Source organism: Scleropages formosus, chromosome 7 (assembly GCF_900964775.1).
Source record: "Scleropages formosus chromosome 7, fSclFor1.1, whole genome shotgun sequence".
NCBI classification, from domain to species: domain Eukaryota; kingdom Metazoa; phylum Chordata; class Actinopteri; order Osteoglossiformes; family Osteoglossidae; genus Scleropages; species Scleropages formosus.
Window position 1 is genome coordinate 29,285,176 of NC_041812.1, and position 17,693 is coordinate 29,302,868.

At 43.3% G+C, this 17,693-nt stretch overlaps 1 protein-coding gene across 1 annotated transcript; it reads left to right on the forward strand.

The window, feature by feature from the left end:
- The first annotated feature begins 387 nt into the window (after positions 1-387).
- On the forward strand, positions 388-16,891 carry nup160 (nucleoporin 160). Its single transcript, XM_018743320.2, has 35 exons — positions 388-478; positions 987-1,095; positions 1,365-1,575; positions 1,996-2,218; positions 2,546-2,621; positions 3,940-4,054; positions 4,264-4,500; positions 4,734-4,831; positions 5,446-5,530; positions 5,988-6,056; positions 6,174-6,257; positions 6,362-6,532; positions 6,783-6,882; positions 7,145-7,310; positions 8,107-8,234; positions 8,369-8,529; positions 8,616-8,752; positions 10,328-10,398; positions 10,561-10,720; positions 10,952-11,021; positions 11,201-11,299; positions 11,432-11,551; positions 11,748-11,843; positions 12,001-12,095; positions 12,218-12,314; positions 12,402-12,507; positions 13,239-13,399; positions 13,551-13,611; positions 13,885-13,995; positions 14,318-14,441; positions 15,042-15,143; positions 15,254-15,395; positions 15,562-15,687; positions 15,867-15,971; positions 16,202-16,891. Exons 1-35 carry the CDS (start codon positions 388-390, stop codon positions 16,283-16,285), a joined length of 4,191 nt encoding a protein of 1,396 aa, XP_018598836.1. The 3' UTR covers positions 16,286-16,891.
- Positions 16,892-17,693: the final 802 nt, after the last annotated feature.

Below are 17,693 nucleotides of genomic sequence, written 5' to 3' on the forward strand. Positions count from 1 at the left end.
CCTCCAGCCTTTTGCTCTGTGTTGCCAGGTTTGGCTTTGGCTCCCTGCGACCCCGTATGGGACGAGCAGTTTCAGACAGGGTGTGTGTGTATGTACAGCAGGGACTCAAACCTACAACCTTTGGATCTAATAGCAGGAACTCTAAACATAGATGCATAGATTTTAAAGAGCTCTGGGAAACGTTCTGATACTTTGAAACAGTTGAGCCTATGTTTTAGGAACTCTGTTTTGCACGATCATTCCAGAGTGAAATCAACAATACCACCATGCTGTACGCAGTGATTCTGCGCGTTGATTTACAGTGATACTGTCCCTTTAAATGTTTGAAACGGTCTCATGGCGGTAACTTCATACGTCACGTCATACCCATAATTCAGTGCGGTGAAGATGGCGGCAGCTGTAAAGAGCAGCTTTATTGAAATATGTGGATTTGAGAGGGAAATCCCTTCGAGGTTCCGAGAATTAACCATTAACTTAGGTAAAAAAAAAAAAAAATGCCTCTTTTGTCTTATTTGTTTTGTCGACATTGTGTTAATTTAAGTTGGCCTCGCTGAAGTTGGAAATGTGGAAAACGGAGGAAACGAGGTCGTGACTGAGGCATCGTGTGTCGTGAGGCGCTAGTACCTGCATTCATTCAGTTTATGACATGTGTGTCGTTTTTTCTCTCTACTTATGCATCGTTTTCTATTGCCAAGTACACACCGAAGAACTGGTTTCGTAGTAGTTCTGTTCGTTAGACTCGTGACTAGGTGCTCGGAGATGCTGGACTCTGAATGATTATCATGTATTCTTAGAATGAATATTTCACATTGAATTGTTGTTTGTCTTGACTTGTCTTGTGTACAGAGACTGATCTGTGCGGTCTCTGTGTGTAAGAGAACCACCGGCTAGCACGCCAGTTTTGACACAACACACGTCCTCCTCGACCTGGCTAATGATCTCTCCAATTCATCATGCCTTCTGCTCTTAACCACCTTTTTTCGTAGGTGTGAATGCGCTCACTGGCGCTCTGAATCACCCAGACAGCGCTGGCGGGTTCCACTATGAGGACAGTGCCAAACTCCTCTCTGTCACAAGCAACCGCTTTATACACTGGTTAGTCAAGTTCTGTGTTGAACCACCTTAAATGTCAAGGTGATGCCATTTATATAGTGTAGCTGCTTTGCAAGATCTTAGATTAGTTGCTTTTATTTAATCCATCCATGTTTTAGGAAAAAAATCTTCTAACACTGACTGACTTCACTTTGTCTGAAGTTACGGATTTAAGTCTCGTCTAGGTTTGAATGTCATTACTTGTAGGTAGTCTGAGTTGCACCTGCTTAGGTGGTTGTGCGCTTGTAGAGAAACATACTTTGTCTTTGCAGGGCCACTTCTGGAGACACAGTTGAACTTGTGGAGCGGTCCTTGGACACGAACCTTCTAAACAATGCTTTACGCTTGAAAATACCAAACTGCCCCTTGCTTCCCAGAGGGGTACACATCCAGGAGACTGTCAACAATGTCATCATTCTCCTTGTCACTAGCCAGACTACGCACCGGCTTGCGCTGCCTCACCCCTCCCGCATGTACCGTAGTGTAAGTCAAATGACAGCTCTTCACCTGCCTGAATAAAGGTGGAAATGTGTAGGTTTTAAAAATTACCGTTATAGAAGAGTTATTCCGAGTTGTATTCTGGCAGGCCAGGAAAATGTTTTAATTCAAAATAAAATTCAGAAAAAGGAAAAGTTTTTGTTCTGATGTTATGTACTTATGATTGAACAGGTTCACCATTTTACTGTGATCTGTTTTTGTGCTGTTTTAAATATGACAACATAATTCTGGTAAAAATGTGTTTAAAAAAATTTGTCTGAGATACAGCTTGATGGACACAGACTCTATTGTGAAAGGTACACCTATCAGCTTTTGAAGTTTTGATATTTATTAGCAAGGTTTGATGATGGTAAAGAAAGTAGTCTTGTAAGCAACACTTGCTCGTGGTCTTCCTCCGCTTCTCAGGAGCTTGTGACGGAGGTCCAGATGCAGTCCATCTTCACAGATGTGGGCAAACTGAACCTCCAGGACCCTTTGCACAGCCATGTTATTCCGTGCATACCAGGACAAGCTGGATTGGCTAGTGCATCAGCTGCTTGGGTCAGCAGTGATGGACAAGCCCACTTTGCCGTGGCATCCCTCACAGGGGCCATTCTTGTCATCCGCCACCCCCCTCATGACATGCAAGGTTTGTACTGTCTGCAACAATCCCATGCTGACTTCATGCTGCGCACTTGTCAACAGTTCTTTATGCTGCTTGTTTCAGATAAAATGAAGAACTTTTTTCTCTATTGTTAAAATTGTCATCATGGTGCTGCAGTATAAGGCACTGGTACAGTGACATTACCAGTGTGCTGTTATAGTTGTATATCAGTCCACTCAGAATGATTGCCCTGTTCATTGAAAAGCTGTCAACTTATAATAAAACCTCAAGAAGCAAATATATACTTTATTGTACATTCTTCATAGCACAGCACCAGTGTAGGAATAATGAACTTGAAAATTTGTTCCACAGGAAATGTTTCAGTTGTGGAGCTGAAGCAGAGCTCAGTGATGCAGAGGTTGGCTGGCTGGATGCCCACTGCCATCAGGTGTGAGGAACTGTAACAAACACTGTCAGATTGATGTCAGACTGAGAGAAGCTTTTGGCAAACTGTGTATAATTAGCATGCACAAAATGAACTTTATAACACATGCACCACCTTTATTTTAACAAGGATCCTTTCATTGAACAGACTACAACCTTTATGTGTACCATCATTGTCAGTTACGTATAGTATGTGTCCTAAGTTGTTTAGACTTTGTGTTGTGTCTAAAATGTTTGTAATTGCATAGTTATCAGCAAGCATGGTGCTATACCTCAGCTCCAGACCTAGTTGAATGTAAATAGATTTGGAGGGAATATGTATGAGGCACATAAAATAAGAACTGCTATGAACATTTATACACTAGCATTCAAAGGTTTGTAATCACCCAGAAGCTTTAATTTTTTTGAAAGAATACTCCATATGTGATGTACTTTCTTTAACAAGGTACCTTTAAATTGATTTAAAATATAGCTGACATTACTAATGTTGCAAATAACTTTCTGCTTTAAATGACTGATTTATTAAATAATGTATTATTTACATATGACTGCAAAGTCTAATTTTCAGCAGCCATTACTCCAGTGTCATACTGGTAAACTCTAAAGGGATTGGCCCTAATGGTAGAGAAACACAGTTGAAGCCTGTTATTTGTTCAACAAAGCAAGTAAATTGCCTTTCCTCGAGTTGCAAGGTACTGGAATTCCTAAAGTTCATTTCTGGGTTCAAAAATGGTCAAAATGGAAGAACTTTCTCAGGAAATTCCTTCTGTTGTTTCTTGAAATGGAGGTTACTCCATATGTCAGATTGCCAAGAAACTGAAGATTTCATGCAAAGCTGCCTACTACTGTCATGAGAGACGAGGGCAAACTTGATCTAACCAGGATAGAAAAGCAGCAGAAGGCCCAGATGCACAAATGCACAAGAGGAAGGACATTAGTCTGTAGTTTTAGAAACACTCCCTACAGGTCTTAAGTTGGCTGCTTCCTTAAATAGTACATGCCAAATACCAGTGTCATCTGCACTGAAAAGATGACTCCAGGATGCTGCCTTTTCAAAGAAAAAGCCTATCTGAAACTTGAGAAAAAAGAACAGACATTAGATGGTGGTTGACTGGAAAAGAGTTAAACTGATGAGTCCAAGTCTTCACTATTGCCGATGACGCTGGTGTTTCAGTTTCTTCAGTTTGGAAATTTCTGGGTGATTCTAAACTCTTGAACACTAGTTTATATAATGCCGCTCCCAAATGCTGACCATCTATTGCCGACATGCACAGTTATTGCTGAAAGTCATGTTGTACCTCTTGATTTTCCTCGTTGCTCAGGGGAGATGCAAGTCCATCAGACCTGCCGGTCAGCCTTGCAGTGAGGCTGTTGGAGGATGACACTTTTATCTTCGCCTTATGCCAGGACCACAAACTACGCATGTGGTCATACAAAGTGAGTCTGGTTAGCCTTAACCTAGTAATGCAACGTTCTGTTGTGTTTTATGAGAATATTTAGACATTGGGTAAGTGCACATGTATGCTATTGAAGTGCAGTCAATAGGACATAATGCAGTACACCTCTCTGCCTAAACAGAAAAATAACATTGTCAGTATTTGGCTTGATGTGCTGATATTACACTGCTGTACTTCCTCTCCATCCAGGACCAGCTGTGCTTGATGGTAGCTGACATGCTGGAGTACATGCCTGTGAGCCGTGATGTCAGACACTTGCTAAGCCAGGCCCACAAGCTCCGCCTCTACTTCTCCTCTACGACAGGCCTATGCTTGGGCGTCTATCTCGGTGTGCCCAAGCGCGGCCAGTTTTGCATCCTACAGCTGGTCACCACAGATGGCAACCGTTACAGCCTAGACCACATCTCCTCCCTGTTTGCCACTCAGGTGTGTGCCCCTGTTTCAACTGAACTTGCTCCTCCAGTTGCATTCAGGGTTCTCAATGTGCCATCACACTGAAACATTGCTGTATCTCAAAGCTGCATATTTAAAATATATTTGTGCTAGAGGCAAACTAAGAACAGCACACTGCAGACTGTTAAATGTGGTCTCTTTCACCCAGTACGAATAATTTTAGAAACTTTTTGTGACTCCATAAGTACAATTCCCCCCCCCGGCAGGAGACTTTGGTGGACTTTGCTCTTACCTCAACTGATATCTGGGGCCTTTGGTTAGATGATGACAACCAGACGGTGGTGAAGTACATCAACTTTGAACAGTAAGTTTTCAGTCATGCCATATTTGTTGCAGTAAAAATGTTATTGATAGAAACCACATGGTGCTTCAACGTGTTCTACAGTACCTGTTCATATATTTATTTATTCATTTAGCACTGTTGTCCCCATAGCAACTTACACTGAACGCTATGTAGTGTTGTGCCCACACCTTTTCACCCAAGGTGACATGCAATGCTACTGTATATACTCTATGTAGAATGTCACTCATCTATACACTAGTGAAACACACTCTCCCCTCACACACGCGCATGCGCACACATGTGTTTACTATGGGCAAATTAGTCGCTAGTTCTTCTGAAAGCACGTCTTTGGACTGTGGGAGGAAACCAAAGTACAACGAAGAAACCCACTCAAACACGGGGGAAACATGCAGACTCCATATAGATTGAACAGGGATTGAACCCACATTCTCTTGAAGCACACAGATGCTGTGAGACAGCAGCACTACTTGCTTTACTACCATGTTCCCTCACATGGAAATGTAATCATAGAAAGCTACATGTAATGTATCTTCACCAAACAAACTAGATTTTGTTTACAGTGATTAATTACTTCATTATATAGTGTACATGTTTGGTGTTTGCTTGAATTGCAGTAATGTTGCTGGCCAGTGGAACCAAGTGTTTGTTCAGCCGCCTCCTGAAGAAGAAGTTAATATTGGTGTTGACCAGGACCCCAGGGTATGTAAAACAAAAAGCCTGGTATTATAGTGCTTTTGTTTTTCTATGTTCCATTGTCTTAATTTCCATTAACAGCCTAATTTTTCAACATTGTTTTTAGCAACATGTACACACAGCAATTACATTTACATCTATTAATTTAAGTGACTTTTTTTCTCAAAGCAATGTACACTGTTAAGCTACTTCTAGCTGTTTACCCATTTAGACAGCTGGGTAATTTTACTGGAGCAATTTAGGGTGAGTACAGCTGAAGGTGAGATTTGAACCTGTGACCTTTGGGTCCAAAGGGAGCAGCTCTAATCAGTATACTACCAGCTGGCCTCATAAATCAAATAAATACATAGGTTAAATTTGTTTGTATCTCATCTGTACATCACACTGCTGGGTTGCAGGTGTAGTTGTTCATTCTGTCTGCATTGATTTAAAACCTATTCATATTCTCATTTTATGTTCATAGGAAACCTACCTGGAAGTTCTCTTTTCTCCTGTTCGATTCACAGCCTCTGCCATTGTGAAAGCCCTGCAAGTAAGAGAGGAACTATGCTGTACTTTAAATTTTTTAAACTTTTTTTATTAAAGGCTTGTGACTATGAAGATAATTGCCAAATCACTGTCGTACTGATCGTGGTGATTCTGCTTTCAGATTTATCGGCGAGGTACGGAGCGACTCCTGGACCTTCCCTGGGATTCGCTGAAGAAGGAAGTCACGCTGGCTGTAGAGAGCGAAGTGAGCAGTTACTATCTCATTTATGTATGAAATGTGTTCAAAACGTTGCCAGTTTTACCCCATAAATTTCAGTAAATAAACTTTTCTCACTTTGTACCCCCCAGGTTCAGAACAGCGTTACAGAATACGAGTTCTCTCAAGAGGAGTACCGGCAGCTACAGGTGGAGTTCTGGTCCAAGTTCTATGCCTGTTGTCTGCAGTACCAGGAGGCTCTGTCCATGCCACTGGGTCTGCATGTGAACCCTACTACCTCCATGGTCTGTCTGCTGAAGAAGGTACAGTCTTCCTTCTGATAATCACACACAAATGTCTTCAGTGTCATGCTTTGGACAGTTTCCCATTTTTTGTGCTTCTCTCCTTTACGTGTGGAATTCCAGAGGTCGCATGCCAATAATAGCTGAAGTAAAGCTAAGAGGGGAGGTTGAGCATAAAGCAGCATTCTTGCAGCTCTCTTTAAGTCTTGGTGTTTCTTTTGTGCTGGGTGGTACTTCAGCTGGTATCAAATGGTTGTGTTTTACTCCCCAGGGTTTTGTGTCTTACCTGCTGCCCTGCTTCAGTGTGGACCACCTGTACCTGTCCTCCGATGAATACCTGTCCTCTGAAGATGAAACACCTATGGCTGATGGTGGGTTCTAGTTCTGAGAAACAGTGCAGGAACACCACAGCTCAGTGGCCTCAGTTTCCTTGACGAGCACTGTTTTTTGTTTGGTGCATGCTGTTTTGTTGGTCTTGTTCTTGCATAAAAATATATAGTCGTTTAGGTAGAAGAGCTCTAGCAATGTATTAGGACTCAATACTGGACACATACACAAAACAATTTAAACCTGTTACTGTCTGCTTAGCCAGGGCAGGGTTTAATACTGCCAGTCTCTTGCCCCTGGCAACAGATCCAGAGGTGGGGCGTGACGTGCTACAACTGGTGCAATGCCTCCGCCTCGTGAGCATGTCTATGCTGGGGGACATGGCCTATGTAATGGAGAAGGCCCTAGATCATCTACAGTCCCCTGAGAGGGCTGCTGAACAAGTGCTGGAGAACCTTTTGGCTAATGACAGGTGAGTACAGAACCCATCTTTGGTCCCGCACACTGTGCACCGTTATTGGATCATTGGCTGCATGACATAAGTCTTGACAGGGCTGGTTGTTGTGGTAATTTACCTGAAATTCGTTGCATCTTTAGCTCTTGCTTTAGGTGAACACTGCAATTCTGGAGGAACCTCATTAACCCAAAGATGCATTTGGCTTTTTTTCATGCCTTTATTCTTAAGAAAACTACTATGATGGGGGTGTCAGTTTTAATGCAATTGTGAAATAACTACTATCTTGAAATGTTTTTACTAAAAGACACTTTCCACTGTCATCCATATTCCACCTACTGAGTTCCTCTGAGTCATATTGATAGCTCTTGATTTACATTTTACATTTATGAATTTAGCAAAATCTTTTCTCTAAAGCGGCTTCCAATGACCTCTGTGTAGTGTTATCAGTGCACACACCTTATTCACCAAGGTGATTTACACTGCTAGATATGCTACTTACAATGAGTCACTCATCTATACACTCTCTCTCTCTCTCTCTCTCACACGCACACTATGGGTTATTTAAGGTCACCAGTCCACCTGAACAACATGAAAAAATGCAAACTTCATGCAGGCTGAGGGGGTCAAACTCACATTCCATTACACCACCCAGGCACTTTCAGACAGCAGTGCTACTTGCTGTGCCACCCATAGATTTAGATTTGCCCCTGGACCTTTCAATATATCTTTGTAACATCAAGAACTTAAAGCCACCTCTTACGTGGCTGGTGTTCCTTGTCACTCAGTGTGCTGTGGATTCTTTCCCCTGCAGTGAAAGCATTGTAGAGGACATCCAGAACAAACTCCAGGACATCCGCAACCCCATCAATGCCATGGCTGTCCTGCTGCGAGAGATGGACCTTGAGACTGACAGTGAAGTGGACGGGAACATTGCAGCAGGTTGGGCAGTTCAAGGAACTTTCCCTTGTATTTGGATGTAGTTTGTCTACATAAAGACTAAGCACACAAATTGATCAGGACTGAAATAATTGGAAGAGTTTGTGTGCCCTTCTGGCCCTCTGTCCTTCGCACAGGCCACCCTCTCAATGTACGGATGAGCCTGTCACAGCTGTACGGAAGCAGCATGGCTACCTCCGTAGTGTGCCAAGCTGTGTGTCAGATTGCCATGATCCGGGCCATCCTGTGCAGAGACCTCCTCATCCTGCAGCAGCTCTACCTGAGGCTTGGAGACAACGTGAGTACAGGCACACTTGCCACATTCTGATCCAAGCATGTTTGGTCAAGGTTTTTTCACGGGCCTCCTCTGGTCACGTCCTGCAGGTGTTCTTGGGGGGAGGAGCACAGATGCTCCAAATGCAGCAGGATCTGATACCACGGACCTCCCACCTGCTCTGCTCTTACCATGTGCTGAAGTGGGCGAGCCAGTGTCTGTCCACACCTGTGCCTCTCGACACACTGTGAGTGCAACGGTGAACTTTGCAGGACATGTGTTACTTAGTTACAATATGTTTTACTGCACTACAAATGGGCACACGGTGATATGTTTTACACTTACATGCATTTGTACCTACTTGCTTGACGCATGTGGGGGCAGTGAGTAGTGTAGTGGTTAGTTACCATATTTTAAATCCCCCTCCTTCTCTTGTACCTCTGAGGAAGGTACTTACCCTGTATTGCTCCAGTGAAAGGTATCCAGCTATATAGATGTTTGTATACTAAGCTACTTCCAATTATATAAACTAGGGGTTGCACAGACTAGTCAGTTTGTTGACTTTACTGCTCTGACGCTTTAAGCTTGATGTTGACTAGTCGCTGGTCACGTGATTGACACTAACATGGACGCCTCAGAGTTCACCACAGCCGAAGAAGTCTGTGATTGATTATTAACACCGCATATTACCACCATGGAGAATCCACTGCAGTTCTCCAAGCTGTGTAAGAGCTACTTGGCTGTCCCAGTCACCAGCACCCTAAGTGAGAGCGTTTTTTTTTTCCTCTGGCTGGGAATACCATCACGCGACAGCGGGCGAGCCTTCATCCAGCCCACATTGACGCCCTCATCTTACATGCAAACCAGGATCAAAAAGTAAAAACTGTGACTGAGTAGGACTATGACAGCAAGTAGGCTTACAGGCTAGATTGTGCATGTGTTTTTGTTTTCCTTCCCAAGTTTTATACTGTTGTTTATTTTGCATCTGTCATTTTTCTTTTGCACTTAAATGAACTCTATGTAGTGTTCTCAGCCCACACACCTTATTCACCAAGGTAACTTACAATGTACTGTACACTACTTAGAATGGGTCACTCATCCATATATCAGTGGAACACACTCCCTCTGTCACTCACACACTACAGGTCAACCTGAAGAGCATGTCTTTAGACTGTGGGAGGAAACCAGAGCATCCGGAGGAAAGCCATGCAGACATAGGGGGAACATGCAAACTCCATACAGACTGGGTGGGGATCGAACCCATGTCCTTTCGCACCACCCAGCTCTGTGAGACAGCAGTGCTACTCACTGTGCCACCGTGCTGCCCGATGCATATGCATTTAGTTTGAGAATACAGATTGCCAGTTGTTGGAAAGCATTCCCTTCTCTTGGGTTTTGATTCATGACGTCATCAGCGTTTAGTCAACGTCGACTCGACATTCATCACATAACTGTCAACTTTTAAAAAGATCTGAAGTCGTGTAACCCCTAGTACAAACCTGCCGCTGTAAGTCACCTTGGTGCAGTGGGTGATGCTGGTGTCTCACAGGATCTGAGCTGCACATATAGGCATCCTGTTCAGGGTGTGTGGAGTTCGCGTGTTCTGTGTTGTTTAAAGTTAAAAAACACATGGGATAAGGCAATGGTAAACAACTTTGATACCCTGCCATATTATGAAAAGCAAACGAGCGGTTGCCATGAGTCAAATTTGTCTTCACATTACTTACTCTATCTCTGTCCTGTTAGCATAATCACTTAAGTGTTGCCTTTCATTTTTTTTAAAGCCCCTTTTTATTTCCTGTTTATCTCATCTTTTGTCTAGAGATGCCAACTTGCAGCACTTGTCTGTGTTGGAGCTGTCGGACTCTCCTGCCCTGACCCCCAACAAATCAGGTACGAAAGTAGTGTAACAGATGGTGTGCAATGTAGGAAATGTACTGCAGGTTTTCCTGTTTTTTTCTTGCGTGTCAAGGTTAAATTCCCAGATTAAAATTCATGTGGTGCCTGTCACCACTGGTATTTTGAATCACATTGTTTTTACGTATGTGTGTCCAGTACTAAGTCCCCAGACATTGCTAGAGCTCTTCTACCAGAATGTTGCCCGGAAGGTCATCATCTCCCAGATCCACTCCCACCAGAGCACCCCTCTCAGCCAGGCTGTGCTCAGCTGGCCCCAGCTGGTGTCCACCATCATCACTCTCCTCGCACAACATGTGTATCCTTCAAAGGGGGATGAGCTGTACCAGCCCATTTCTAAAATATGTTTTTTTTGTCACATGGGCACCTGTAATAATAATAATAGTAGTAACTTTCCAATCTCTTGTTAAATCTGCTGCATTGCTGTATTCCTCATTCTTCAGCAATGGATATTTTTAAAAGATGGACGATCTGCATTTTGTTCTGTGACCATTACTTGAGTGTTTGGCACTTAACATCCGTTCTGCAGTTGGCCAAACAATCCAGGCTTTCTTTTCCCTGAGTGCCTCATGGGAAACTGCCAGTACACACAGTTACAGGTAAGCCATTTTAGATGCTGGTCAAGGAGCTTTTCATATTCCATTAATTTCATATGAAGCGCTCTCTGCTCAGTGAATTTTTACATGGCTTTCTTACAAAGTTTAACTGTCTGTTTAGCTGGATTTATTGTGTACAAGCACATGTTTGAAGGGTTCAGTGTGCTTCTCCCTGTCTGCAGGAGTATGTACGGCTGATCAAACCCTGGTGTCAGATGAATGTGGGCTCTTGTTGCTTCGTACTGGGACAGTGTTATCTGGCAACAGGGGAGGGACACAAGGTGAAGAACTCAAGGACAATTGATAAGACAGTGCTATGAACAACTGCCATCACTGTACCGGGTTGCAAGTGTGCATGTGTGAGTGAGTGGAATATCACTTATCCAAGCTGTTCTGCATTCTTCTCTATCCAGGCTCTCCAGTGCTTCCAGGATGCCACAACGGAGGTAGAGAAGGAGGACTTTCTTATAAGACTGACAAGTTCAGAGGAGGAGGAAGCACCAACTACACCACGTCTGCAGTACTACAACAAGGTTGCAGTGTGTTCTTAGGGCTGTCAACTCTCACACCAGTTCTTGCCACACAAGTTGAGAATGTAAAAATCTAATCCCTTGGCTATGCATCAGTTTATGCTATTGAAACCAACTTTTGACATTGACATTCCAGTCCTTACCAGTCACTTTCGTGGAGTAAAGGACATTTATATAAATTTTCCTTGGTTTTAAACAGGTGCTACGGTTGCTGGAAGATGTGGGTTTACCAGAGTTAGTCATCCAGCTGGCCACTGTGGCCATTTCAGAAGCCACCAATGACATCAGGAGTCAGGTAGTTTTTCTGAATTACATAAACTGGTGAAATTGATGTTGACTTCTGTGATTGGTTGTGATTTTCCTTGTGTTGCAGTAGGATCTTGGTAAGAATGCATCTACTTCTGAAGACCAGCCGATCAAGTCATTCACCCATGTTGCTCTGAATGTCACAGGCTGCTCTGCGGACTCGCATCTTCAAACATCACCTGGACTTGGGACACAACAACGAGGCATATGAAGCTCTGACTCAAAACCCTGACTCCAGCAGGTAAAAAGTGTGCTTTAGCAAGTTCCAAAAGATTGTCTCAGTCATGATTTCAGCACTCATCTCATGTGGTCCCACCAGTCCTGTAGATACTCTATGTACCCATGACCTTTTATGCTATACAGGCAACTGGACTGTCTGAGACAGCTTGTTGTGGTGTTGTGCGAGCGCTCGCAGCTGCAGGATCTTGTGCAGTTCCCCTACGTCAAACTGCACGATGAGGTGAGTCCTGTCCCAGTCTACCACGTCGTAGGAGAAGTATGTTTGACATTGAATTTTGTTAAACATCTGTTGACATTCCACGTACAGGTGGTGAGCATCATTGAGTCTCGTGCCAGAGCCGTGGATCTTATGGCTCACAATTATTACGAGTTACTCTATGCGTTCCACATCAACAGACACAACTACAGGAAAGGTGGGTGACAGTCAATGCACATTCTCTGCAGTCCACAAAGTACACGACCACCCGCTTTTGCTCATTTTTGCAAACTTAACTCGCACGAGTGGAACGAGGACTGCCTGGCTTGTGGTTCGGTACCAGATTTGAAACACGATATAATGATATACAGACAGTGAAGGACAAGAGAATAACAATATACAAAACGGTCACCGTGTGCAAGTAATAACCAGCAGCAGGATTACGGAGACGAGCAGTAGTCCAAATGATATACAGCAGTTCTGTTGGCAGCAGTGTGCAGATGAATAGAGTGTCCAAAGAGGAGTGCAGTTAAGAGATGTAGTGCAAATACAGTATAAACAAGATTTAAGGAATGACCACAGCTGGTTGGGGAGGTGCACCTAGTTGATACGACTGAGGAGACTGATGGCATGAGAAAGGAAGCTGAGGAAGGAGATGACGTGACTTCTGAATGGTGATGGACTTGTACCATCTCCAGGATGGTAGTTAGGTGAAGAGGTAGCTGCAGGGGTGGGTGGCATTAGAAGTATCCTCAGCTCGGGAAGTGTTTATCAGTAATTTTACGTTTAAGCAAATGTGTGATGATGTTGTTTTGGGTTCACTTTACGCATTAGCTTGTCAGTGATGCAGCGTCCTTAAGTTGTGTTTGAGCTGACTGAGATGTAGATGTGTGCATGCCTGTGTACTCAGCTGTGAAATTGATCTGCCTGTATTGTCACCTCCCACAGCTGGAACTGTGATGTTTGAGTATGGAATGCGCCTGGGTCGCGAGGTGCGCACACACCAGGGCCTCCAGAAGCAGGTTAACTGCTACCTTGCTGCCATGAACTGCCTGCGCCTCATAAGGCCTGATTACGCGTGGATTGTCCAGCCCTCGTCCGGAGGCGTGGTGAGTCAAGCCCCGCCCACGCTAGGGACTGCTGCCACCTCCAGCAGATTTAGTGAACCGAAAAATGGTCATGCATCTTTGTTCTTTTCTGCTCATGAGCACTGTACAACTGTAGCTACTTACTGTTGGTCCTGTTAATCCATCTCCACAGTATGAACGACCTGGTACTTCACCAAAAAGGAATTATGAAGGAGAATACACTGCTGCTTCTGGTAATGTAAAACTTTCATCGGAGCTGTGTTACTTTACACTCACTGTTACTTTCAAGTTCTGTGGTTTTTAAATGTCTGAATGAGCATTCCCCACGTCAGATTCCTTCTATGTGCAAACATACTTGCCAATAATATTACCCAAAGTAAATGACTGTTTAAAAAAAAATAAACAAAACAGCTAGTATGTACAAATGGTCCAGACTGTCATTTTGCATACAAAGATTGACATCTAATAGATAGAGCTGGACTGATGGGAGAAAACCGTGTCTCTAGTGAGCCGTCAAATCGAAATCTTGGAGCTGAAGGACCTGGAGAAGGAATACATCTTGGCCCGCAGTCGCCTTACCCTGGCTCAGCATGACCCACCCTCTGCAGCCATTGCAGGTACAGAGCTAGAGTATTTCAGTTGGAGAAAGGTCGCGCTTATATTGAAGTGGCATGGTAGCACAGAGATGGCGCTGCTGCCTTTCAGCACCTGGGAAAAGGTGTGAATCTGTCTTAAGTTGTATGGAGTTTTCATGTTCTCCCCGTGTGCGGAAGAAAGCAACAGTAAATCAAATCCATACCCAAGCCTTACAAATGGTCGCAGACTACACTTATCCTACCCTCTGCGCTCTCATGACATCCACATAACATCATATTTCAGGCTTTTCTTTTTTCTCTCACTGTCATTCATAAGAGATCAGAGTTGTCTCTGTTCCCACAGGTAGTGCCTCTGCTGTGGAGATGGTAGCCCTGCTCATTCAGGCCGGCCTCTTCGACTCTGCGCTGTCTCTCTGTCAGACCTTCAAACTGGCCCTGACTCCTGTCTTTGAGGGACTGGCCTTCAAGTGCGTCGCAGCTCTGCAACACTGCTACTGGGTGTGGGGGAGTGGGGCTTTAAGATGTAATGATGATAATTGTCACAAAAGAAAGATACTTTTGTACAAAGTTTCTACAGTGACGGTGATGTCCTTTAGTAAAGAATTTAGGCCTCAGTGGAATAACCAGTTGTTGATGTAATGCACTCAGTGTTTTTCTCTGAGGTGTGTGTTGTAGAAAAGCATCTGCTAAATGAAAAATTTAAATTTGCAATTATAATTGGACAGCAAAGACTCTCGGGTCTGGAATCTAACTTCTGATTTTGTCATTTCCAATTTGAAAGCTAATTTTGACATTTTACATTAATGGTGTGTTTTTTGTTCCCCCCAAAGTGGAGTACAACTTTTTTTTTTTTTTAATAATAAAAAAAAGGTGCACTCAGCAAAAAAAGGCATCAGATACAAACATATAATTATTAAAGCACAACTTGTTTGAAACCACCATTTTGCTTGAGTACTGTAGTAGCTGCCTATGGACATGTATGGATAGTAGAAATAGCAAATGGTGATGTGCTCGCCTAAGAATCTGCCAGCTTTCTGCAAACGTTGTATGTTGCTTGCTTTCCATAGGTGTATAAAGCTACAATATGGAGGAGAGGCTAGTCAGAATGAAGCTTGGAACTGGTTAGCAGCCAATCAGCTGTCAACTGTTATTATTACCAAGGAGTCAAGGTTGGTACATAAACAAAAGTGACTTGTAATGCATTACATTTGTTGTGTATTTGAACCCATTAATTTGACCCATGATCCATAATGGCAAACTGCACTTGACCCTCATTCAGTGCTACCGACGAGGCATGGCGCTTGTTGGCCTCGTACCTGGAGACATACCCCTCCCAAAATGGGCAGCACCATTTCTGTGTCATCAACAAGCTGTTGTCACATGGCGTGCCATTGCCTGACTGGCTGGTCAACAGCTACAAAGTAAGAAATGGTTATTTAATGTCCATGTCGTTTGCTGAGCTTAGCAGGATGTGACCAAAAGACATTGTAGTCATATGGAGAAGCTGTCTGCATTTAAATGATCCACAGGCTAGTGGGACTCAAAGTGGGCAGAGTTAAAGCTGATGAGGCCCGTCTTTCCTCACAGGTGGTGGACACGGCCGCGCTGCTTCGCCTTTACCTGAACTATGACCTGCTGGAGCCTGCTGTGGACCTTGTGCTGGAGTATGTAGACGCCTTGCTCGGAAAAGGACACCAATACTTTGGCATTGAGGTAAAGAAGTGGTACTCTGCAGTGCACTTCCTGCAGCCCCCAGCCAATCATTAAATGCCATCGTAATGTTTAACCTTAACTGTTATCGTGCTGCTGTGCACAGCAAGGGAGCAATGAAATGCTTAGTGTAATATTCATATTTGTTCTTGTGCTTCATGTGTACTTATGTACAATACCAGCGGCCACTGTCAGCAACCGCACCTCTCGTTTGGCTCCCGTACACCTCTGTTGATCAGCTTCTGCAAGCCCTCAATGAGAACCAGTCTAATGCCAACAACTCCAAGGTGAGTCAACTCTGAACAGTGAGATTTTACACTAAATGTTTAGATAAGCATTCAACAATAATTCATTTTAGGTAAAATTAATGAAATTACTTTTTCTTAGTTATGGGCAATTTTTAAATTTAATTAGTGACGTGAAAATAACACATGCATATTAATGAAGAAAATATTGAAGTAACATTTTCTTTTAATAATGACAGTATTCTCTTGTGTATTGTGCGTTTTCTCCGTAGCTGTACAGCTTGCTCCAGGACAAATTGAAAAAGTATTACATGCTGCTTGAAAAAGCCACCAAACACAGGATGAAGGTTCAGTAGGACCTGAGTCCACATCACACCAGTCCATGGTCCTGTTGGGCCCGAGTCCTGCGCACCTATATGTTTCCCGGCATAGGCACACATGGGAGTTTCTCTGTGTGCTTACACTATTTTATGCACTGCCTTCTTACATGGTGCTCGGTCCTCTTTCCTCGGCTCCCATCTTTTAAAAGAAAATACACGTTGAACAAAGCATCTATTTTTCTACAGGAAAGCGCTGTGCAAAGTGTATTTATGCGTGACTGTGCTGAGTGGGTCCCCCATCAAATTCTCACTGTCAGGCCAATGTACAGTGGTTGGCTGGCAGAGATATTGAAAGTAGTTTTAGATGCACATTGACCGTCTTGGGGAAAAAATACTACAAAATGTATCAACTGAAATGTAAAATATGAAGAGGGGTGTGCATGTGTTGTGTGTTCTCAGTGGGTGTGATTACCTAAAGGGTAATAGTCACCCGTGCCACACTTGTTCAGAGTAAATGTGTATATTTTTATAGAAATACAAACATTGTAATAATGATTATTTCACTGTTGCTTTCTTTTGTACTCTTCCTCTTTCAGTCGGGTTTCTTGCAAATTTGTGCTGGCTAATTTGTCTCTAGTGTATTACAATAAAGTTTTGCTTCACAAGTGTTCCACTTCGGAAGTGCGGTGTTCTCTGAATTTTGTGCACTTCTGATTTGTTTGGTGTACGCACGTTTTGCGAGGGCCTGCCTTAGAATTCATGGTGCTCTATCTTTTCCCTTTTTAAAAAAAAAAAAAAAACAAAAAAAAAAAAACTTAGTTATTTGGCTTTCAGGTATGTACAAACTCCTTAGCGCCGTGGTGTAAAACGGATGAATGCCTACCCGCTTCCTCGTCATCTCACAAGGTTGGTATTCGCGGGAGTGTCAACAAAAAGATCTTTTATGCTTTGGACCTTTGACTTCTCACTAAGGAAGTGTGCAGCATTAGGCTGACTGACCTGTGTGGTGCGATAACTTTACCATCCAGAGTACCGGCGAGAGCCCTTTGTCTGTGGACCTTGGCCCAAGCAAGGTGGACGCAGTATGAGGAAACCCCTTTCAGCCCTCAAGAAGTGGCTCAGTACAAGATTGATAAATTATTACAACCTAATATTAAAGGCCATTTCACTGCATGGTCATGCACTCAATACTAAATGGGAGTGAAGCAAAATCCTTTGTCATGTGGAACTTTCATGTGCAGTCATCCACTCATTCTGCCCCTGCAATTAGTCTCAAACATTCTAAAAACTAAGACACGTATCTATAAAGATTGTCGTTTTTCCGGTGATGCTGTAGTCTTAGGAACTTTTGTTTTTTTTAATTGTTCTGGCGTTATCGCAACTCATCATGCAAACTTTCGAGGCATATCTTCTTGTGCATAGCCCTTGGCTTGTATCGGTTAGG